Source organism: Erithacus rubecula (genome assembly GCF_903797595.1).
Source record: "Erithacus rubecula genome assembly, chromosome: 12".
NCBI lineage: Eukaryota > Metazoa > Chordata > Aves > Passeriformes > Muscicapidae > Erithacus > Erithacus rubecula.
In genome coordinates, this window is record NC_136664.1 from 6,877,314 (window position 1) to 6,901,150 (window position 23,837).

The 23,837-nt window shown below is 41.8% G+C and overlaps 2 protein-coding genes across 16 annotated transcripts in view; one reads left to right on the top strand and one right to left on the bottom strand.

Annotated features, from left to right (window-relative positions):
• ACD (ACD shelterin complex subunit and telomerase recruitment factor) overlaps positions 1-23,837 on the bottom strand; it is an 88,203-nt gene that overhangs the window by 26,414 nt on the left and 37,952 nt on the right. The gene's annotated exons all lie outside the window — the stretch shown is intronic.
• CTCF (CCCTC-binding factor) overlaps positions 1-23,837 on the top strand; it is a 34,626-nt gene that overhangs the window by 7,322 nt on the left and 3,467 nt on the right. For 2 of the 15 annotated variants that reach the window (XM_079316264.1, XM_079316257.1), the window contains 11 exons: positions 929-1,041; positions 4,184-4,278; positions 13,831-14,623; positions 15,217-15,387; positions 16,017-16,150; positions 17,467-17,587; positions 18,355-18,504; positions 19,772-19,932; positions 20,314-20,496; positions 20,881-21,016; positions 23,573-23,740. In XM_079316264.1, coding sequence (XP_079172390.1) covers positions 4,225-4,278; positions 13,831-14,623; positions 15,217-15,387; positions 16,017-16,150; positions 17,467-17,587; positions 18,355-18,504; positions 19,772-19,932; positions 20,314-20,496; positions 20,881-21,016; positions 23,573-23,740 — 2,071 coding nt within the window. In that variant the 5' untranslated portion in view covers positions 929-1,041; positions 4,184-4,224. Of the gene's footprint in view, positions 1-928; positions 1,042-4,177; positions 4,304-7,408; positions 7,496-13,830; positions 14,624-15,216; positions 15,388-16,016; positions 16,151-17,466; positions 17,588-18,354; positions 18,505-19,771; positions 19,933-20,313; positions 20,497-20,880; positions 21,017-23,572; positions 23,741-23,837 lie in introns of those variants that run through there. The other 13 variants (XM_079316271.1, XM_079316270.1, XM_079316261.1 and 10 more) reach the window with 9 other exon arrangements.

Consider the following 23,837-nt stretch of genomic DNA (forward strand, 5'->3'; position numbering starts at 1 on the left):
TTTTTTCCTTTTTTCCCAACCTATCCATAAAAGCTATACCAGGAAATTTGCAATTCTTGCTATTTTGGGAGTAAACACCAAAGCATTTAGGGAGGTAGAAGTCAAGGCTTCCCTTGAAAATTAGGTTGGCTTGCATCAGGATTGTTGTGTCCCCATCTTCATCCACGTGTGTGCAGGCAATTCTGATGAACTGGTCAGTAGAATTTGCTTCATGAGGGCAATAGCATTGTAGGTGGATGTGAAAAAAATGTAGCCTCAAGTTTGATTAGAGCCTTTATGGAACCAAAATATTTTGGGTTAAGTAGAGGCTTTCTGCAAAGGAAGCTGAGAGCACAAGTAGTAGTAGCAGCATTTGGCTATTTGTAAACATTTTTTACTCTTTTGAAATGGAGCTGTAAACTCCCCTGTATGTTTAAAATTGTTGTTCAGGCAATTGAATTCTCCCATTGTTTAATGTTGAAAGAGACATGGTTTCTCTGGACTTGTTCCTGGGAGAGCCTTTCACTGCAGTAGAACCAGTAGTGATTTTTGGCCAGTCAGTTCAGCTTCTTATATAGTTTTTCTGTCTCCTTGTACTTGATTTGCAAAACTCTTCCCTTGAAACCACTTCTAACATCCAGAGATTTAAAGTGAAAGCAGGAAATGCTACTGAATTAAAAATAACCCCTGTTTTTGGTTGTATAATTCTATGGCATAAGTTAACAGTACTACATTTTAACCAGTAGCTTTCTCCTGTGTGCTAAACTGTTTGCACTGGAAGTGCAATCTAAACTTCAGTTTTGCTTCCCAGTATGTACTGCAAGAAAACCCCTTAGGGATACTTTAGGAGTTTCCAGATTACATGTTGGAAAAAAATGAAGGCTGGTAGAGTTTCAGTCAAATCTTATCAGATTATTAAAACCTTTCTTCTTTTCTTTTCTTTTTGGAGGATGGAAGAAGTTAGTGTAATCCAGCATTCCTGCTGAGTATATAACTTACTGCCACTTCTGATCTTTGAAGAGAGATTTATCGCTTCCTGTGGCAATACTGAATACTCAAAAGGTACTCATTGATTGCTTGATCCTTGCCTACCTTCCATATTTATTAATACTCTTCTCTCCTTCCTGCCAGAGAGTGATTGCTGTTGACTCCTGCCTGCTCTGAGCTACCTGGAGCATTATATGGTCCCAGACTCCTGTAGTGTGTGTGGAAATAGTTTTGTCCTTTTAAAGCAGCTGCATCTTCTCCTTGTCCTACCAACATTCTGACCTACAAAAAGAATTTGTGAGCTTCCATGATGGTATGATGGAGCTGAGTGTCAAATATTTAGATGTCTCACTTGCCTTACATGACATCTGTGGTGTTTTTGGAGACATCTGCTTTGAGTGGCTTGTGCAGACAGATCCTTAGGGATTGATCTCTCCATCTTCACCAGACTCAAAGGAGGGAGATAGCACTGAGTGTTTGTCCTGCTGTGTTATCAGTCTGGCTCCTCCTGGTTGGAAGTGCTTGATCCAGTGCAGTTGTTGGTCAGTATGATGTACTGCCTCTTGAAACAGGCTGTCCAGTGCTGGCAGCCAAGAGAGTTTTCATCTGCCTTTTGGCACCTTTCCTATTGCCTATGGGACAAGATACAATTTCATGTTAACATCCTGGAGAGGAGACCATACAGTAGCTCTTACTACTTCAAAGACAATTTTCCTTTTTTTATTAGGTTTATTCACTGTGGTCCTGGGTTTTCTTCTGCAAGTTTAAAAAAATGTAGCAAGGTCTCTTGTCGGTACTGCTTCCACCTTTTCTTACTGGAGTTCCTGTAAGAGCATGTCTTTGTACTTCATAGTACATGTGATTCTCTGTAGTGCCAGAGAATGGTAAAATAATTTTGGTTGGAAGGCACTTCTTATGGTACCCTGGTTCAACCCCTGGCTCAGTTCAGGGCCAGCATTGATGCTAGATGAGGTCAATTAGGGTTGTATTTAGGAAATATTTTTGTTTCCACAGCATCTCTGAGAAGCCTACTCCAGTGTTTGACCACTCATGGTTGCAGCTTGTCTGTTGCATTTGTCCTTTGACACTCTGCTTCCAAGACTGTGGCTCCATCTTCTTTTTGATTCCCTTTGAAGGTAGCAGTAGGATCTCACCATGGTCTTTTCACAGCTAGCTCTGTCATTCTGCTGTGTAGGTCTTGTATTCCAGCTGTCTCATTGTTCTGGCAGCCTTCTGATGTGTTTTTCCCCCTGTGTTCTAGGCTCAGCAATGGACATGTGAAGCAGTTAAAATTTAGTTTTCACCTGTTTTCCTTCAAGCTCATCAAACATTGCCTGCATGCCAAAGATCTGATGAAATATAAATTTCTGCAAGGTATCTTATGCCAGAAAATACACTAATATCATCTTTGCAATGAAGGAGGGTAGAAGTGACTTAGTCTCCCTTTGAGATGTTTCCTTGGAGTGGATCAGAACAAGAATGCCTTGCATTTTTGGAACACCCTGTACATTTGTAGGTTGATACTTCTTGAGCTGTGTCCAGCTTCAAAACATCTCTTAAAAATCTCCAGTAACTTATTTCCTTAATCAGATTCAATACCTTGTAAACAGAGAGGGGAAATGGCTGTGCCTTGCATTAACTCACCATCAGTGCTAATCTGCAGAGATCCCTGTGAAATGTTCTGTATTAGTGTTGTCTTCAATGTAGGAAAGAGCTGCAATTACTGGTTTGTTTTCTCCCTTGTAAGAGTTTGGGTACAATCTTTATTTAAAGCAGCTTTCTTTACTGTTAAATCATTTGCCAAGCAGATTAGGTTTGAAAAATGGAAGAAAGCTATTCCTTGATTCAAAATTTCAGAGAACCCAAAGTGGATAAAAAGATGCTTCAGTTCAATTTAGTGTGCTTTTTTTGTCCTCTTGTGTGTGTGACAAAACTGAGGTGATATTCCACATGGGAGGGGTTCATTTTGTATAAAGTCTCTTCTGAAGGGAGAAGTCCTTCACTCTTGAGGCTTTTCTGTGTTACTTGACAAGTTTGTAAAGTTCAGGAAATCTTTTCCTGGGTTGCACAGCATAAGACCTGGCAAGGATGCAGCTTGCATCTGTAGTCTTAATATGCCTTTAGCAGTGGAGCACACCCCATGTATCCTCTGAGCATCCTCTTTCCTGATCAGGGCTTGCATGTAGCATTTGTGATTTTTTTGCAGAGTGTGTTAAATAAAAAGAGATAATTTCCAAAAATTTTTAGAAGCTCATTATCACTGAGCATCCACCTGTCCAATAAACCTCTTATCAGTAATGCTTTTTGAAGCTGATAAACAATTAAAAATAGACTTGCCAAGTAAAAAATGAAGCCAGGACCCAGACTTGAGTGCCTTGTACTAAATAAATGACAGAAGAACCTGGAGGGGAAGCACTTAAATTCAAAAGGTGTGAAATCCAGCACTGCTTGACCCTCATGACTGAGTGCAGCAAGAATATGTGCCTCTCTTGAGAATTCCTCCTCTGGACTTCTTGCCATTCCCAAGATGTTAGCATGTGTGCACACTGCAGAGTGACAGCAGTTACAGAAAGAAATAATGTGCTGTCTTGTAAATATTGTATTTTTGTAAACATGGGCATTTTAAGCCCTTAATTGATAACAGTAATGAAGCTTGCTTCAGTGAGCAGAGGCTGCTCTTCCTGAGAGTGGCAGGATTAGAGCTGATACTGTTATTTGATACAAGCAGTATATCTACTGCTGCATAAGGAGAGATATTTGCACTCATTTATACATCTTCAGTGGTAAAAACCCATTCAGTGTGTGGTATGCTATTCCACAGCAAAGGAGAAAAAGGCCATCTGAGGTAGGCAGAGCTGGCTCTAAAATGTCATATTGCACTTGTAATCTGATGTGAGGCATCCAGACCTTTAGATTGTCAGAACTGTAAATGCTAAGGAGTTTGAGAACAGGTAGGTAGAGAAACTTGTAAAATGAGTTCAGTCATCCTAGTGGAAGTATTAAAACTGATGAAAATACTTCTTTGGTTTTGCTTATGGCCCTTTTGGTAAGTGAAGGGGTCCCCAAGCAGTTACCAGTGCTGCTCTGTTAGGAGTGTGGGACTACACCTTTTGTTAAACCAGCATTAAGTATTGAACACTGCTTTTATTGCCCCCTTCCCCCCACCCCTTACCTTTCTCTTTTATGTAGTTTCACTAGTTCATCTGTTCTGTTCCAGAGTGAGTTGTGACCTCAGGAGCTGCATGAAGAATAGCCAGCATGAAGAGAACAAATCAGTCCAGGCAGAAGTGCAGAAGCGTCGAGAACATAAATGTAAATTGAGGGGGTTTAAAGTGTTGTATTTGTTCCATGCTGAGGGAGTAGTTTCCTATAAAGCTTAACATTGTGCTAGTAGAAACCCTTTTGCCCTGCTTCTCTTTTGGCTGCCCTTAGTCTTGGGACACACCAGAGACCTAGTCTGGATGGCAATAAGTATCCTTGGCTGGGGGAGTTCTGGCCTGGTGTCCTGACCAGTAGCTGTAGTCTTGAAAGTGCTTGTGCCAACATGAAGAGTAATTGGGCTGATGGAGGGAGTGAGGGGGAAGTTTAAAGGTAGGGATGGTTTCTTTCCAGGGTGGATCTGTTTGGAAATGAGACTTTACTCCTTCCTTGGAGAAAGGGTTTTTTTTTTTTTTTTCTTCCAAGATCAAGTGCCTTTTGTGGGATTTTTGGGGTTTTTTGCTTCATCTGCTTTGAAGGTTGATTGTAGCACTTTAGGGCTTTGGTGTATGAGAATATTTGGAATACGAGTCCAAATGAATTAGGGGTGTATGTAAAACAAAGAAGCTTCTTAAAATTTCAGCATGAGGATCACTGTAAAGCACTCACCTGGGTTTGATTCTGTTTATGTCTGCTCCAGCACTTATTAATTCAGACTGACTTCTCTGTGATTCAAAAGCAAGGACATCTTTAGGTCTGGAAGTTTGTCTTGTCCACCACCCTTCTGCCATAGGTGCTTTCAAAAGTCCTGGAATTTCCTGTCCCTGCTGCAACAGCAGTAACTGGAGCTCTGTGTTTGACAGCCTGATATTAAGTTAACTAGCACTGACTGTATTTTCCTTATGTGCATCAGGGTGTGATTTGTGAGGTGACTAATAGTTAGTGCATGGACAGCTATTGTTCATGGGGTAGGACCAAAGTTACCATCCCAGGGATAAGCACTTTCTGCTCCTCCAATTTGAAGCCTGAATTCTTGTGTCCTGGTAGAGTATCACTACTTAATGAGTACTTGTGCAAAGATAAAATAAATAGCTGTTCCCCAAAAGTTTATTCTTGGATACTATTCATCTAGATGAAGCCTTAGTGAAAAACAAAATCCAGATACTTATTATGAAGTCTCTAGAATGCCATGAAACTTGTTGCACAGGTCTTTTTTCAGGTGTGGGAGTGGCTGGTGTTGCCATTTTGGTGTCATGCAAGACTACATCAGATGGCCAAAGAATCCTGTTCACTCAGACTTACTTTGAAGAAATATCTTCTTTTATTGTTAGCAGTTTGCCAGTAGCCTAAATTAAAGCTTAAATTAATGTGTGATGGGAGAAATGACCACAAATACTTGTTGATAAAACTAAGAATATTTTTCAGTATCTACCTACAGCATAAGGCTTCACTTTTTGTGGCAGGGTGTTTAACTTGAACTAATTTTTGATTCTCAGTTTAATACCTTCAGGTATTCTGATGGTCTTTCATTAACTCCTTCATCACTTTTACATTATGAAGACTTATAAAAGTGAGGGATTGATTAGTTTTATGATCTAACATCAGCTAAAAAGAAAATTCCTTTGTGACTGCCTCTTTTAAAGTGCAGGTCTTCCTGTATTCTACACTTGATTAGATTGTGGGTTTTTCCTTCTGAAATGGACTGTCAGGTTAGCAAAATATTACTTTCTTACTAAATTAAAAAGAGAGACTTTAATAAATATTGATAAGAGTATATTTCACTTGTATTTCCCAGCTTTCAGTGGAGAATTCTGTGAATGAATAAAGACCTAGTGTCACCTGGTGAGATGCACAAGCAGTTATTGAAAGAGATAGTGAAAAATTAAAACTAAGATTTGTAAGAATGTTAGATAGGAACGTAAGGAGAAATTAAGGAAGAATGAAACAAATTTTAAGAACATAAACTAATTTTGTCTCTATTACCTTCTCAATAGACTTTTAATTCTCCAACTCTAAAGGAAAAGCAAGGGAAAACTATTCTTCCAGAAATAAAGCTGAAATGCTTTAATCAGTCTGGTTTCTTCATCGAGGCTTTCCTTGTCAGGTTTCCTTTCCAGGTTACAGGAGATCCCAGGTGACTTGAATATGTGTGGGATTTGTTGTCAGTAGCTGCAGTGATTTTTTTTCTATTTTGTTCCATGATACAAGTTTCAAGCAGTTGACATTATTGTATCTGCTTTTCTCTCCATTGTAGGCTGCAGCTTATTACAGCAGAATTAGCAGTATTAGTTCTGGAAGAGCCATGATCTGGGGCTTTCTGCCACTGTCAGGTGCAAGGATTAAGAGGGAGCTTGTTCAGCAAACAGCTGAGGAAAGATGTGGAATTGAGTTTCCTTTTGCCTGGCTGGGGGCCCTGGGTATATACTCTGTTTCCATGTCTTGAGTGAACTCCCTGAGTTTCTGATCCAAAGTGAAAGGTCAGCTCTATTCTGAGTAATTGCAGGAGATCACAGGTGTGTGCTACTTGCTGACTGAAAAATTGGAGTCAGTGCTGAATGAAGCTTCTCACTGCTTTGCATCATTTCATGAGACACAATCAAATTGGAAAGAGCTCCACTGGGATCTCTGGGCAGGGATAGAAACCAAGGAGATTGCTTCTGGATTGGTTACAGGAGCAGCAGGAAAAAAAAAGAAAAGGGGGAAAACACAAGATGCATTTTGATTCTAAGACTGCACCAAGCTGGCTGTGGGTGGGGAATATCCTGAAGGCAGGGACAGGCTTGGCTGTGCCCTTGGGAGTTTGTAGGGGTTGAAGGTAAAGATCACAGGCCCCTTGATAACATCTGGGCCAAAGTGTGCTGCCTTCACAGGAGTGTAAATAAAAGGTAACTTTGGTTCACAGGTAACAACTCAGTGAATAAAACACAGAGAAGAGTCTGATCACAGGTAAATACTATGGAATTCAGACTGTTTGCTTGCCCACAGACTCACTGTAACCCAGAGAAAAAGCAGTTTGGCTGTAGGTGTCCTGGGTGGATGGCACAGAGTGGGGGACACAGCTCAGTGTAGCCACAAAGCTCACTGAATACAAAGTTCCTAGTGCTGTGATTTGCTGACAGCTTTATGCTGGTACTGCAGCTTAAGGTGGTCCTGGTGATGCCTTGCATCTACCCAAACTTTGGTGTGAGGAATTGGGTCAGGAACTGAACATGTTCTAACAGAATTGTTTTTTTCTCTGCATTAGTTTTCAGCTGGAGTTAGTTCTCGATCGAGTTCATTGTGGTGAATTATTCTGTCAGTGTGAAGGAAGAAGCTGAGAGAGCTCTGGACAGTGAGTGCTGGGTTTACCTATCTTACAGGGACCATGAACCTATTGCACAAGTTAAAAATCTTGTTAGTGATGAAAAAGTGGATTCCTCTAGATGTCAGTTTAGTGTAGGGATCCACTGAAAAGCTTTGAATCACTCCCTAGAACAATGTGCTCTTCTTGCCCTATTTAGACCAACCTCCCAGCACAGACACCTTGGTTAGTTAATCACCACCATCACTGACTGTCTTCTCTGATCCCTTCACAGGGTCAGCACTCAAGGAAACCATCCTTCTACAACTGTGTTTTCCACGTGCAGCTCTCATTCTCATAGCTGGTTTATGTATTTCTTGGGTCTTAATCTTGACCCTTTTCGTGCAGGGAAAAATCAAAAGTATTTATTAACATGTGGTGAAGTTTACTTTTTTCCTTCCAAGTTTCTTTCTTTTCCTTATGCCCTCCAAGATGCTGAAATATTTCTCAGAATAATTGCTTAATAGTAGATTAATGAGACTGCTCTTTTTTAATTTAAAGCTGCAATAAATGTTTGTCCATTTTACTCTTTTTGTTTGCTTTTGGTACCAGTGTTGTAAGTGGCAAGGAGGAAATGAGAAAACAGCTGGAGATGGGTGTAGCAGCCAGAACCAGTGGATATGGAATTGATTGCAGCAGCCAAATAAAAGCCTTAAGTTTCTAGTGTGAGAAAATTACTTAGTGAAAGAAACTTACCCTATATTTTAGTTTTCCTGTTAGTAGTACCTCTTTGGTGTTTTGCCTGTGAAAGGCACAGCTGGCCTGTTTGGATGTGTGTCTGTCTGGTTTAGAGTAAGTTACACTCCTGGCATGTTCATCTCTTATCAGGGTAGCTCTGCTGGGGGAAATGGAAAGGTTGCCTACCTGTTAAACTGCCTTACCTTGGCTGTGCTTAGCTGGGAGACTTCTCAGGGAAAAGATATGGCTGTTTCCTGGTGGGAGGGAGAATGCCCAAGCACTCCTGCAGTTAATCTGCATCTGCTCATGCCCTTAAATACTTAGACACACATGTGTGGTCTGCAAGCAGGGGAGAAAGAAGTCTGTTGTCTATAAACCTTGTTGAATTTTTTTTTTTCAATCTTTCTCTTGCTTTAAGTGGCATATCCAGTGCATAAGTGCAGACTCTTAGTTGAAGTTTTTCTTTATTCCTCTATTCAGCTTTCAGAGGTTCTCAGGGAACGCAGGAGAAACATAAGTCTCTCATGTTTTAATATTAGGCTTTATTCCCACTCCCATGTAGTTTTTAATAAGTAGCTAATCTATAAGTGTCAAAGTCATGTCAGTTTTGGAGTGGGATTTGTATGTGGATTGACTTGAATTCAAGGCCTGAATATAGTGCAAGGTGGTAGGGTTGTTTACACTAATGTGGCTGCTGATACTTTTCATTATTTTATGAATGTCAAAAATTTACTGACAGCATTTGGCTTCATTGTTTCTATTGGAGTTTTAATTTTTTTTTCCTTAAGTTAAGTGCATATTGCAGCACTAAATATACTTTCCAATTGTGTTAGTGTCCCAGCAGTTTTTATTGAGAGTGTGCCTTGTTTGGCAAAAATATTTCTGCACAATTTGAAAAAAATAGGCACTGGCACTAACCATCCCTGTTTCTGGTTTTCTATATTAACTACTGCAGCAAGTTGTTTTTAATGCTCCTGCAATTCCCTTCAGGTACCTAAAGGGTCTTCAAGAGAGCTGGAGAGGGACTTTGGACAAAGGCATAGAGGGACCAGACAAGGGGGAATGGCTGCCCACTGACACAGGACATGGTTAGATTCTATATTGGGAAGAAAGTGAATGTGTCTGGGCTGAGACTCTACTGTGCTGTCACCAGCAGGACAGTTGGCAATAAATTACTTTTTCTCAAGCAACCTTTTGATTCCTTTTATTGGAATGAGGTGTCAGTTGTATGAAATGCACAGCACTTATTTCTGCTTGTTGCAGCTTTTTAGATGGGCTGTCCATCAGTTGTCTGAGCAAGCTTAGGTCTGTTGTTTGGATGTCACGGCTCCTTACCTGGCTAATTGGATTGTGACAGTGCACTGAGCTGTTCAGTGTCATGGTATCTCTTAGTAGAGCCTGCTGAGTGAGCCCTGTGGAAAGGCTGGCTTGAGCTATTAGTGGGAATTGTGTTTTCTGATCTTCTTTGGTCTTTTTTTTGGTCATTCTCCTTATTGTGGAATAATTTTTCTTTTGCTTTTTTTTTTTTCCAGTCTTGATTTTCTGCATCTTTTAATCTGCTGCTTTGTTTTCCTTTTTAGATTCAGTCATTGTGGAACCAAGCTGTTGGTGTAAGGTAGCAGTAACTGGTAGGAAGAGAGCTGGAGACAAAAGCCAGAAATAAAAAGTTGAGAGAAACTCTGCAGCTTTTATTCCTATTGTTCTGTTATAATGGTCCTAGTTGTAGCAAATGACACATGTCCTCCAGTAAATACAAAACTTGTATTGTGAGACTCACTTTATGAAAAAGGAGAATTCAGGTAAAGAAAAAAAGAAGTAAATAAAAAATAGCAATTTGTTCAAGATGGAGTGATTGAGAAGTGTCATGGGCAGCCAGTGCAAAGCTTTGCTTTGCAGAGAGCAGAGCAGAGATGGAGTCTTTATAGAGAGCTTATTTAATAGGAAAGCACCCATACATTTTCCTCTCAAATTTAGGGTACATCCTGTCTCCCCACCGTGCAGGTGAAGAATTTTTAAATTTGTAAAACCACAGTTCTTCAGAGGAAATCTCAGCAATTTCAAGAGATTTTTGAGCTGTCCAAAGCATCAAGTGAGATTACTCCTGTATATTTCTGTGATTTTATATATTGTTAATATGACATTTAGTATATTGTAGTGTTACCCCTGTGGCAAGAGTTTGGTTTAGAAACAGACATTTTCAGATGAACTAATCTTGATGGAAAGGAACAGACTATAGTGGATACTTTTGGATCTGCAGGAGTAAATGCTGATCCATGTGCTGAGTGTTGGAAGCCAGGGAATCTGGGTCAGGATGCAGCAGCAGGCAGGGGACAGTGGAAGGGGCAGTGTCTGGGTATAGTGTGTACTGGGACAGTGGAAGGGGCAGTGTCAGGGTGTAGTGTGTACTGGGACAGTGGAAGGGGCAGTGTCTGGGTGTAGTGTGTACTGGGACAGTGGAAGGGGCAGTGTCAGGGTGTAGTGTGTACTGGGACAGTGGAAGGGGCAGTGTCTGGGTGTAGTGTGTACTGGGACAGTGGAAGGGGCAGTGTCAGGGTGTAGTGTGTACTGGGACAGTGGAAGGGGCAGTGTCAGGGTGTAGTGTGTACTGGGACAGTGGAAGGGGCAGTGTCAGGGTGTAGTGTGTACTGGGACAGTGGAAGGGGCAGTGTCAGGGTGTAGTGTGTACTGGGACAGTGGAAGGGGCAGTGTCTGGGTGTAGTGTGTACTGGGACAGTGGAAGGGGCAGGCAGGGGTGTGGAGGTGGCAGCATCAGGATGCAGTGGTGGGCAGGGATGGAGGTGATGCAGAGGTGGCAGGGTCGGGGTGCAGTGGCAGTTAGGGATGGAGGTGACACAAACATGGCAGTTTCAAGGGGCAGTGGCAGGCAGGGATGCAGGTGACATGGACATGGCAGTCTCCAGGTGTAGTAGCAAGCAGGGATGCAGGTGACAGGAAGGTGGCAGGTTTGGGGTGCAGTGGCAGTTAGGGATGGAGGTGACAGGAAGGTGGCAGGTTTGGGGTGCAGTGGCGGGCAGGGATGCAGGTGACAGGAAGGTGGCAGGTTTGGGGTGCAGTGGCAGGCAGGGCTGGAGGCTCCGGCCCCGGTGCAGTTCGGCCGCTCGCCGCTGGGGGGCAGCCGTGCCCCGCCGTGTGACCCCGATGGCCGCGCGGCAGGAACGGGGTGAGAGGTGACAGAGGGACAGGGAGCAACAGCCCGGTCTGAGTGTTTTTACCGGACGGCTGTAGGAATCCATCCATTCCTTTCACACAGGTACACCCTTCACTGTGAGTGTCTTTAACCTGAGTTTTGCTGCAGGCATTTCCTTGGTCTCCCTGTACACCTGCATTCCTAGGCTGGCAAACTTGCTGAGCCATATGCCAAAGTCTTCATGTGTGCCAGTGGCCTTTCCTTGGTGGACATGGGATTTTCTGCTTTACGAGTCAGAAGGTGCCTTCCTACTACTCCACTATAGAATCGTAGAGGACACTGGCAAATTTTGGCCTCTTGGTTTGCTTTCAGGTGACTTAGCAGCATGGTTACCAGCTGATATTGACAGTGAATATGAAGGTCTTTGAGTGCCCCACCTCTGCTTGGCATCAAACTTGCATTAGCTTTGCAGATGGACTTTTGCCATCTTCTCCCTCCATCTTACATATTTTATTGTTACCTCCTTGCCCATTCACCACATTTTGATGTTTTGTTTATTTAAGCCCTTCCTTTTTTTTTTGTTCAGAAACTTCTGCTCACCTGGAAACTCTCTCTGCAGATACTTAAGATAATTGTTAAACACTCTTGCAGTTGCTGTAGGCCCAAGACCTTCTCTGTTCTGATTGCCTGCTGTCTGGTGTTAAGTACTTGCATCATCTCGTGTACTTCAGCTGTTTGTCCATATGGATTTGCTCTGACTTGAAGAGCTGACGGGTGGTAAAGGAAGGGAGAGGCGGGATCCCTGCAGGGAGTGTGCAGGAAGCCATATGTCTCTATTCCTGGGTATCTGGTGCCCTCTGGAGACTGTGGCTGCCCACGACATCACAAGTGTCAAGGCACCACTCCAGTTTGTCCCTAGTCTGGGCAGGCTGAAGAACAAGATGAGCTTTATTTTTTTACAGCAGAACTGGAGCATACTAGAAAAGACAGTAGAGTAAAAGGAAGAACTCTAAAAATAATAGCAATTACACGTCTTATAGTTTTTTAAGCTGATGGAGACTTAATAGCTGTGCTTCATGTTTATATCTTGTGTAAAATCAAAATTGAGTACACAGGATTAAGTGTAGATATTTGCAAATAATATGTGCATTTTAAAGTGTTGAGTTAGCAAGGAAGATTAAATATTTATATTGATTCACTTAACTGGTCTGAGAGGCCAGTTAATCTAATGGGAAAATAGGGAAGTCTCATAGCAAATCTGGAACTGGATTCAGGAACTTTTCACAGGCTTAGTAAGGAAGCTGGCTATTTTGTTACTTTCTTCTTACTCAAAATTTACCTTGGTAACTTTTTAGTGCTTAATGAGGGGTGTAAGAAATGATATCCTGATGCAGAGAAAGTGTTTGCTGTGGTCATGGACCTCCTTTTATTTTTATGAAGTAAACCTGGAACAGCGATGGACTTAAACACTCCTTTCATTTTGGAAAAAGACTGCTGCAAAATTATAATTTCTTTTAGTTCTTACTATTGAAACAACCTTCCTGCATAATAAGAATACAGGAGTTTAATATTTTTCCTCAAGGACAGTGAAAAACACTGGGTGATCTAGGAGGCACAAAATCTTAGTGTTATGTTTGCATGCAGCTGTTGTCAGAGTTCCAGTTAAGGCCCACCAAAATGCTGAGTTTCTGTACTGTTGTTTGTGACTGTATGCATAGATTTAACACAGATATGATGAGATCCTCAGAGTCCACATCACTTTCATTGAATTCAGATTTTGCCTGAGCTGTGCCTCCTGCTATGAGCTGAGAAGGGAGTTCACAGTGCATCTTCAGGTCCACTCAGGGTCCAGCAGTGCCAGAGGCTGGAGCAGGAATTGAACTCCAGGCTGCTTACAAGAGGCACGTTTGCCTGCTTTAGGTCCTTTGGTTCAGAGGAATTTAGACTTTAAGTAATAGTAGTTTAATATGAAATAAGTGCAACTTTTTTTTTTTTGTGCTTAATTCTGAGTGCCTTTTCTTACATTTGAGAACTGCAGAACTTTTCCAGTAATACTTTCTTTAAGGTTGGCTTTTTCATTTTAACAGTATGGTAATTTTGTACCTTTAAAATTTACCAGTACCCCAAACTGCCTCTTGTACTGCTAAGCTGTATGAAATGATTAAACAAGCTCAATAAGGAATAATACTGCTGTGCATCTTGCTGGTGGGATTTGTGGTCTTTGAGAAATGGGAACATGTGTATCACTTAATCTCTCTTCCTTGCTTTCCTTCCTTTCCAAGAAGCTGGTAGAGTTGTCTCACTGCAGGCAGCATTCTGTGATTGTCTTGGTTTGCAGTGGTGATGGGCTTGTGGAGACCTACAGCTCTCAGCTCCTGTTTTCTGAATATGGTTGGGATGAGTTGGGTCTTTCCAATTGGGTGACTTGTTCTTCTGTAGGCTTTGTGCAGTTGTTAAATACATTAGATGGAGTGCAACATTCATTTTCTTGTTTTTACAGCAGGAAGGTGAAATGGAAGGTGAGGCAGTCGACGCTATTGTGGAGGAATCAGAAACTTTCATTAAGGGAAAAGAGAGGAAAACTTATCAAAGACGCCGTGAAGGTGGGCAAGAGGATGATGCTTGTCACATACCAGCAAACCAAGCAGATGGAAGTGAAGTGGTGCAGGATGTCAGCAGTGGGGTGCAGATGGTGATGATGGATCAGCTGGATCCAACTCTTCTTCAAATGAAGACCGAAGTAATGGAAGGTGCAGTGCCTCAAGAAACTGAGGCTACTGTGGATGACACACAGATCATAACACTTCAGGTTGTTAATATGGAAGAGCAGCCTATAAACCTTGGTGAGCTTCAGCTGGTCCAAGTACCTGTACCAGTGACTGTACCTGTTGCCACCACGTCTGTGGAAGAACTGCAGGGAGCTTATGAAAATGAGGTTTCCAAAGGAGGCCTGCAAGAGGGGGAGCCCATGATCTGTCACACCCTCCCTTTACCAGAAGGCTTCCAAGTTGTAAAAGTGGGTGCAAATGGTGAGGTGGAGACACTGGAACAAGGTGAACTTCAGCCACAAGAAGATCCCAATTGGCAAAAAGATCCAGACTATCAGCCACCAGCCAAAAAAACAAAGAAAAACAAAAAGAGTAAGCTTCGCTACACTGAGGAAGGCAAAGATGTGGATGTCTCTGTATATGATTTTGAAGAGGAGCAGCAGGAAGGTTTGTTGTCTGAGGTTAATGCAGAAAAGGTGGTGGGCAATATGAAGCCACCAAAACCAACAAAAATTAAAAAGAAAGGTAAGTCCCCATCTGCAAATGAATTTTGAAAATGCTTTTGTTGTGGTGATTGCAGTATGATTGAGGTGAACGAGTACATGCAAGTGGGAGGAGAGCATGGCCAATGCTGCATGCTCACAATGTAGTAGTGCTTGAATGCAGTGTTTCTTGGTCACACCTCCCTTCTCTCTGTAGGCTGACAGGGAGATAATTTTCCATAATTATGATACTGAGGCATTAATATTCTCATACAACTAAGATTGAAAAGATTGTTCTATTTGCTGTACTACACATGTAACAGTTTGTGTGCATGTTTTACATTGGGAGCCAACAGTATAATGAATTCTGTGGGGTTTTTCCTAACCAATTGCTGGATAAGCTAGATGGTGCAAAATACAGTAATAAGTACGTTTGATTTTTGTTAAAATTGTAAGTTAAGGAACCCTTTTTAGAATGCAGAAGGAACATTAAGTGCTGGCATAGCAGTGAAGATTGAATCCAAACCAGCCACAGGCAATGCAGTTGGATTGCATGCCCCCAAGAATCTTTCCTCTTGTGTTCCACATTAGACCACATTGCTGTCAAAGACTAAAGATGATTTCCCTCATGACCAGGTGTAAAGAAGACATTCCAGTGTGAACTGTGCAGTTACACTTGTCCACGTCGTTCCAACCTGGACCGCCACATGAAAAGCCACACGGATGAAAGACCACACAAGTGCCATCTCTGTGGCAGGGCTTTCCGGACAGTCACATTGCTGAGGAACCACCTCAACACTCACACAGGTACTCCTGCTTTTGCATACGTTGTTTTTGTAGAGTCTGCCATTAGAGCAAATAGATGGAAGATAGACCCTTCTTGTATTTCTATTTCCTCTTATGGAATGAGCTAAAAAAGAGGAAATAGTGTATTTGTTTTCTTCCTGGCCAGGTCAGGTGCAGGGCTTCTCCTGTTCACAAGTGCAGAATTGATCCTGGGCTTGATCTTAAGTTACCTGAAGTTAAAAGAAATGTTCTCTTTGCCTTGGGCATAAGCACTCATGTTTTCAGCTTCTTGTGCCTTACTGAAAAAAAAAAAAAAAAAAAAGTGTAATTCATAATCCCTCTTTTTTCTGCTTACTGATGTTATGTCTAACTAGCTGGTTTCTAATATGTAAACAATCAAGTGGTATAAAAATAAAGGAGTCTGTTCCCTCACTGAAAGGATGTTAATTTCTAAGATCTTAAATCTATTAGTTATTTATACAAAACCTCTGACTTTTGTACATTCTGTTTCTCTAATTTAGTCTTTCAGAGCATGAAAGCAGTGTTGCTAATATACTTTAAAAGCAAAAAAATCCACAAGCAGTGCTGTCCTGTATTTTCTTGTCACTAAATCTGTGTGTCACTGTGTTCCTGTGTCACTGCACCTTTAGGTACTCGCCCTCACAAGTGCCCAGACTGCGACATGGCCTTTGTGACCAGTGGAGAGTTGGTTCGGCATCGCCGCTACAAACACACCCACGAGAAACCCTTCAAATGTTCCATGTGTGACTATGCCAGCGTGGAGGTATGGGACTTGTTACAGTGCTGAGCACTTCCTTGTGTGCTTCAGAGCTTGTTCACCATCTGTTACAAACTCTGTTCTTAGGCATTTCCTCTTTGGCCATTTGGTTGAAAGGCTCTGGGCAAAAGGAGTTATAAATCAAGGCTGCTCTTGGAAACAAATGGTGGGGTTTCCTCAGTGAATCAGAAAGCAGTGTGAGATCACTCAGAGAAATTCTAGGTGATACCTATTTCTTCTTCAGGGACAATAGTTATTGCAGTTTCTTGATTTGTCCTTTCATGATTTGTCCTTTAAGCTGATTGCAGGAATTGCAGTGTGCTTCACGTTGAAGGAGACAAGGAGGCAGACATTTCCTGCTGCAGTGGGATGTCCTTTCAGTCCACAGTGCCCTCCCATTTTAGAAACACGCGTTCTGCACATCATCTGTTTATGCCATGATGGTGTCTGTAGCTAAAACTAATGAGCCTTTGTCTCAGTATTGGTGAAAAGCAGCTTTGCAAATGTTAGATGATAGCTTAATTTGTCTGAGCAGATAAGACATTCATGAATGCCTTCCCTCCATGCAGTATTATTAGATATTTTATAGGACAGCTTTTATATTGTGAAAGGAAATTTAAACCAGATGATGAGCAATGTAATTTTTAAAAAATGGCATGTCTGCAGTGGAAGAAGGCTACAGTGGGAGAGCTTGAGTAGGGACTTCAGGGGTTTTTTTTCCTACCCACGCTATGCCTGCAGTGCTGTCACTTCAGGTCCTGTGGTTTGAGTTCTGAATAAGTTATGTTGCAGAGGTTTTCATAGTATGAATTAGGAAAGAATAACTAAGTTGGTCCTTATGAGGTCATGCTGCTTTTTGTAGGCATGAGTTGGTGATTAAGCAGCATGATCAGGCTGGAATAGAAAATGCCATACCGTTGGTGTTCTTGCTTTGGGCTGGGTTTGTACCTTCTAAATAAAAGCAGAAGAAAGGAATTAAGCTTCCCCACGCTGCTTCCCCACACCACTTCCCTGTGTATCTCCAGGATGTTTTAAAATTTTAGGGTGTCTTCAGTTGCTGAGATGGTCAATAACAGTAAGGTGAGCACAGAGTCTAAATCAGGCCTCACTGAGTTTGGGAACAATCATCAGGCAAGACTGGGAGTGAAGCTGGGAGTGAAGTAGAGTGCGCAGGAGCAAGTGGCTGTGTGCAATGGGAAAATGGACTAAAATGTGCTTGTTTGGTTTTGTTCCTAAATAAATAAAAGCTGCCTCAAATATTTGTAGTTTTGGCAATCTGGCCTGCTCAGCTTTGCTAACTTCAGTCTTGCTCTTGGCTCCAGGTTAGCAAATTGAAACGCCACATCCGTTCACACACCGGAGAGCGCCCGTTCCAGTGCAGCCTGTGCAGCTATGCCAGCAGAGACACCTACAAACTGAAGAGGCACATGAGGACCCACTCTGGTACTGATGCCATATTCTCTTAGTGTCAGAGTGCTGAGGCTGCAGTGTCAGCTGTACAGCAAACAAACATTATTGTGTAGTTTGATATAAAACCTTTATAAAGTGTGTAGCTGAAGAGTGCACCACGTTTTATAAGCACTTGTAGATTTATAACCTGATTAAATTACTGCACTGAGAAAAGAGCTTGGAGGATTTTGATTTCTAGTTTGACTTTGGTGATAAAATGCAGGCACCTCTAGTATGAACAGAAGAAACTTATTCTGTTTGCAGTGTTCCAGTTGAAGAGTAGAGCCATTTGCAGTTTCATGCTTCAGTGCATTTTTGAAAGCATCTCGTGCATGTTAGTTCATAAAGATGCTAATTTTTTCTTCAATATAAATAGGGATTATTTTAGCACAGAATGTTACTGCAGTGCCAAATTAATCATATTGCTATAATTGAAGGAGGGAAAGATGCCCTTTTATGTATACATGAACATTCAGAACCTCCTCCCCAAAAAATTTTGATGTTATGTGCTCTCTTCTGGCAGTCTTACCTGCATTTCTCGGAGTAAGAACAGTCTAACTTCCTTAAGGATTGAACTTCAGTTTCTTTGTAGAAAGATTTTTACTGGAGCTATAACTTGCAGAGAGAGATGTTATTGAGTGCTTTGTAGAATTACAATTTCTGTTGTCTAGCTGTATGTTTCTGGGAGGTTGTTTGGGGCTTCTTGGTGAGATTTCTTTTAATAAAAGCACTTGTTCTATTTTTTCCTTTTGTTTCTGAAGGAGAGAAGCCATATGAATGTTACATCTGCCACGCTCGCTTCACTCAGAGCGGCACCATGAAGATGCACATTTTGCAGAAGCACACAGAGAACGTGGCCAAATTCCACTGCCCTCACTGTGATACTGTTATAGCGAGGAAGAGTGACCTGGGTACGTGTCTCCCAAACGTGGCCATTTGCTGAACATGGTACAAAACTTCCCACAATCAGAGTTCACATAACCCAACTGCTGTCTCTTAGCCCAATACCCACTATGGTATCTGCACAACATGAAACACAGCTTCACATCTGGGGCTGGTAACACACACATTTAGCTTACCATAGCTGCTGCAAGTTAGAACAATTTTCAGTTTCTTCTCATTATTTGATTTCTTTTTTTCCAATCATACAAGGTAAGTTACTGTTTACCCATTCAGCAGCATAAGGGTTGGGATCTGAAAAGCAAGAAGATTACTTGGCATAACCTCCTGCACATTGGAGGCCATTAAGTTTCATGCAGAGATATTTTCATCAAGTTAAAAGGTTTGAATTAGACTAGTATTTAACTTTCCAGGATTTGGAGTTGTGTGCTCAAAAAAGCCCTGACTCCTTGCAGTAGGACATTGCTGATCTAGTGAGCAGTATGATTCCAGCAGGCAAGCTCTTATGTTTCTGAAGGTGACAAACAATATCGTGCCCAGAGTAGCTGAGGGGAAGAACTTTCTGTCTTTAAACAGAATTATCACAAAGTAATGGGTAGGCAGGCTCCCTTCCAGTAAAGACAAGTGCTACAGTGCAAGGCACTTTGAGAGGAAGGCAGTTGGTTGATGTCAGGAGCAAACAAGCTGATTCAAAACAGAGGAAAACTGATGTTAGCTATGAAGAATTTTTCTTCTAGTAATGCTTTAATCTACCCTAAGCTGCCCTGTGCAGCTGTGGTATGCTCTTAGTTGGAGGATTTTAAAGAAGTGACTAAAACCTTTGTTGGGGATTATCTGCTGGTATCCCTGTTGCCTTTTAGTTCTGTCACTCTGATTTTTAATCCTGCAGAAAATCCTGTTTCCCCCCACTGAATTACCTGGCTTCTGGCTGTATCCAGGCAATTCAAGTTAGTCTTAAACATAACAGTCCACAAGACACTTTAGTTTGGCAATCATATGTCATCAAATTCAAGTATGCTGAAACAGCACAGATTGCAGCTAATAACCAAATCTGTATACCGTGGAAAAGCTTAGTGGAGTTTTTCTGCAAGCTCTTTCTGTTTAGAAATGGTTCTAGTTGGTTTTACTTGTGAGTCCTTCAGGTTTTTAGTTAAATCCTGAATTAACTATTCCACTGTTTTAGCTGAGCTTGGGAGGGAGGATCATTGAAGGACCGTGGGCTCATGTTTCATGCTTGGAAAGCCATGGTGGTGAAAGCTTCTGATGTTTTTGCTGCAGGTGTCCACTTGCGGAAGCAGCATTCCTACATTGAGCAGGGCAAGAAGTGTCGCTACTGTGACGCTGTGTTCCATGAGAGGTATGCCCTCATCCAGCATCAAAAGTCCCACAAGAATGAGAAGCGCTTCAAGTGTGACCAGTGTGATTATGCCTGCAGACAGGTAAGCTGGGGGCACTGGTACCCCTTAGGAGTGTTAGGAGCTGAAAGTATGGGATGGATGTCTTAGCTGTTAGGCTTGACCAGCTGTCAAGATCAAATTAACTGTCTAAGTTTTTTTGAAGGGTGTAAAGGAGAGTATAATTCTGTCCTGTAGAGATTAACCTTCTGATTCACAACCTTGATGTACCCATTGACCAAGGGATAAGAGTCCATATAGGATGGAAGTAACTAGGACTGAATATACCATCAATCAAGATGTTCTTGCATTGCTGTGGAATCATTATTTTCCTGATACTAACCACAAAATTTTGGCCTCATTTTAGCTGAATGTTCACTTTTCTGTATCCATTTATGTGAATTTCCATTTTTCCTGTCATGGCAGGAGCGGCACATGGTCATGCACAAACGGACCCATACTGGAGAAAAGCCTTATGCCTGTAGCCATTGTGATAAAACCTTCCGCCAGAAGCAGCTCCTCGACATGCACTTCAAGAGATACCACGATCCCAACTTTGTCCCTGCTGCCTTTGTCTGCTCCAAGTGTGGCAAAACATTCACTCGCAGGGTAAGGGAATATGCTTTCAGCTGGGGAGGGTTGGGGGTGGAATGAGGCTTTTTTAGCCAAGGGGATACCAGAAGGAAAGATGGGTGAGGTGCAGCATAAAATATGAGTATTTTAATAGAGCTCTTTTCTCTGAGAGGAAAAGAGAGGAGAGAGAGAATTCAGAATTGGTGCCAACACTAATATGTGTTGACATCATAAGCTACATGGAAATGCAACTTTATTCATTAAGTTAATCAATGAAAAAAGAACCTCTTAAAAAAAAAATAAAAAAAGCAGAAGACATAGTTACCAGAAATGTTTTTGAAAATACAGAGACAGAATGTCTGATCTTGAATTCAAAGCACATTTTAACTTTTCTTATGTTTTTAATCTTTTGCTGAGTAGAACACAATGGCCAGACATGCTGATAACTGCTCTGGCCTAGATGGTGGAGAAGGAGAGAATGGAGGAGAGACAAAGAAAGGCAAACGTGGCCGAAAGAGAAAGATGCGTTCTAAGAAAGAAGATTCTTCTGACAGTGGTAAGAACAGCTCAGTACCTTCAGAGAGTTACAGGTCTGTGATTCACTCTGTATGTGTTAGCTGCTGGTTTGCCAGTTCTGCAGGTTTCTTCTGGCACTTGGAAGAGTCTTGTCTGGTTGGCAAACACAGAATGTGGTGATACATGGCCAAGCACAGAGGGATGTACTGCCTGTGAGGGATAATACAGATCCTGCTGTCCCAGACTTGTTTCAAGACAGTAGTTAAAAAAACTGTCTGACATCCTTATGTCATCTGTGCCTTTCCTGTCCTGCCTGTGTGGGAAACCCTGGTAAATTTTTTTCAGAGCCCAAAAGAGGCTGTGTGGTTCTGCAGTGCATTGCTATGAAATGTTACTTGATCCTTCTTCACCATTACTGGGTGGCATGTCCAGACAACTCCACCACTAAATAGTTTGGCTACTTCTGTGGAGGAAGGCTGGCAACATCCAGGGGAATGATGGAGATGAATAATACATATGAAGGAAAAGCTCAGTCCTAGTCCTGTCTCCTGGTAGAGGAAGAACTTCATCGTGTCTTCAACAGTAGTAGTAAAGTAGAGTCTCAAGACCAACCAGTTCAAAGATGATTTTGCAAAAGGAGTTGTGCTGATTAGTCTTTTATCTGGAGTGCTTTATGTAGTTAATCAAGGAGTGTAGGTTGGGAGAACAGGGATATTTCCAGCTAGACAACATGTATCTGAAAATCTCGAATGCAAACAAGTTTTAGGATGATCAATTCATTTGCAAACCTTGATTCAAAACCTATAGAAATTGATGCTTAAAACTGATCTTTGTATAGATACTTGGAAAAATGTATTTGATTAATTAAGCACATGTGACTAATTGTGTGTTTAAAACCTGAAGAATTCATGAAGGCAGGGTAAAATAATTGATGGAAGGTAATTCAAAATGTGCATTCTGGAGTATTGCATTGTTAGTATCTGATTTAAAATCTTCCTGGGAGTTCAGCCTATTCTGAAAACTCACATTGTGTTTAGCTGGTTTGGTCTGAGTTTAAAACAGTTTTTAAGGGGGAAGCTTGTCAAAAGTCGGTCTTGTTAATGAGCTGATGATATGCAGTTAATGATGCCCAGGCTCTGTGCTGAGGGAATCCCTTCAGCCTCAGAGAAGTGACAAGTGTAGGTTGACCTCAGGAGTCGTTTGATAGCTATGAAGAATTGATCAGTGAGAGCTGAGTAGCTGTAAGAAAGATGTGCTAATCACTTGCTTGAGAAATTGCATTATTCACTTTTGTGTCTATTTGGATATCTGCAGTTTCATGTGGCTTGGGAACTACTAAATACCTAAAAATTACTAACAAAGCTGGGATGAAATAGACTTTTATATGTTAAGAGGGGGGGGAAGACTAAATAGTGAATGATAGTTTTGTCTCCTGTCTGCCCAACATTAGGCAGAATGTTAATTGATAGACATTGAGTTGAAGGGAGAATATAAAATCTAAAAAACTGGAACCTGAGCAATTCAGTAAATAAATTCCTCATGGGGGATATCCCTTGAGTGACTGTAAATCATGCAGCATCTACATGCCTCAGTGTGGGTTGGGGTTTTTCCCTTTAGTCAGATAAAAGGAAGTATCCTTCTGGCCCTTGTATTCTTGAGTGAAGCTTCTCCTCTAGTGAGCAGCCTTAAGAATGTAAGGGCAATCATTTTGCTGTCCAAACAATATTATCCCCTTTGACATTTCTCACTGCTTTTTGACTGCTCTGTTTTTGCCCAGAATGTTCTCAATGTGTTGATGTTCCTCACCTATTAACTTTAAGTCGTGTTCTGAAGAATAATGTGTAGAGCTTGAGGGGTAGGAGACTGGCTGTTGGGGTTCTTGTGTTTCACAGAGATCCTGGAATGGCTGCTGCATTAATTTACATGAGATGTATCTCTTATCCTCTTGCCCTTCTCTTTTCCCCACACTTTTGACATCATCTCATCCCCTCCCTTAAACATCCTGTAAATAGTCCTGTGTGATCCGAAATGGCTTTCTTCCTGCATCCCAATGTGTCCCAGCCAGGAATTCCCCAACACCTTGTAGTATCAAGGGTGATCTCAAGGGCTGCTTCCCATGACTCATTGGGATGGGTTTCACACATGGGAGTGTCCTGGACAAGAAGTTGGTTCCTCAGAAGTTGTGAATTTGGGCTCCCACCTTCCATTGTGCAGTGCCTGCTCCTCTGTGTTGTGCAGATGGGACTTGGACGGGCTGCTGGACCCTCTGATGGGTTTGGGAGTAGCCCAGTCATGTGTTACTTGGTCTCTCTTGTGTCTCTGGGCTCCTTTGTGCACGTGCAGAGTAGCTTTTACTACATAATCAACATAATTACATTGCCTTTTGCTTTCTGAAGGACAGCTTGTTCCCTCTAAGTGAAGGTAACAGATTAACAATCTGTGGCAACAGTTTCTGAACAAAGGCCTTATATGCCTTCTTAGCAGAGCTGACTGCTTCAAATCCGATTCTTTTGGGTGGGATTTGATGGTGCTTCACTGCAGATGGATGTTTCATTCTTGTTTAAACTAAATATTTATATGACATCCTTTCTTACAGAGGAAAATGCTGAACCAGATTTGGATGATAATGAAGATGAGGAGGAGACTGCAGTAGAAATTGAGGCTGAACCAGAAGTTGAGCAAGAGGCTCCTGCACCACCACCCAGTAAGAAAAGAAGAGGAAGACCACCAGGCAAAGCTGCTGCTCAACCAAAACAATCCCAGCGTAAGTCACTAATTGAAGCTTATTTTAACCTGCTTGCTTGAGCACCTTTTTCCTTGGATTTGGCCATGGTTGCAGATGTGATCCATTCAAATGAGAT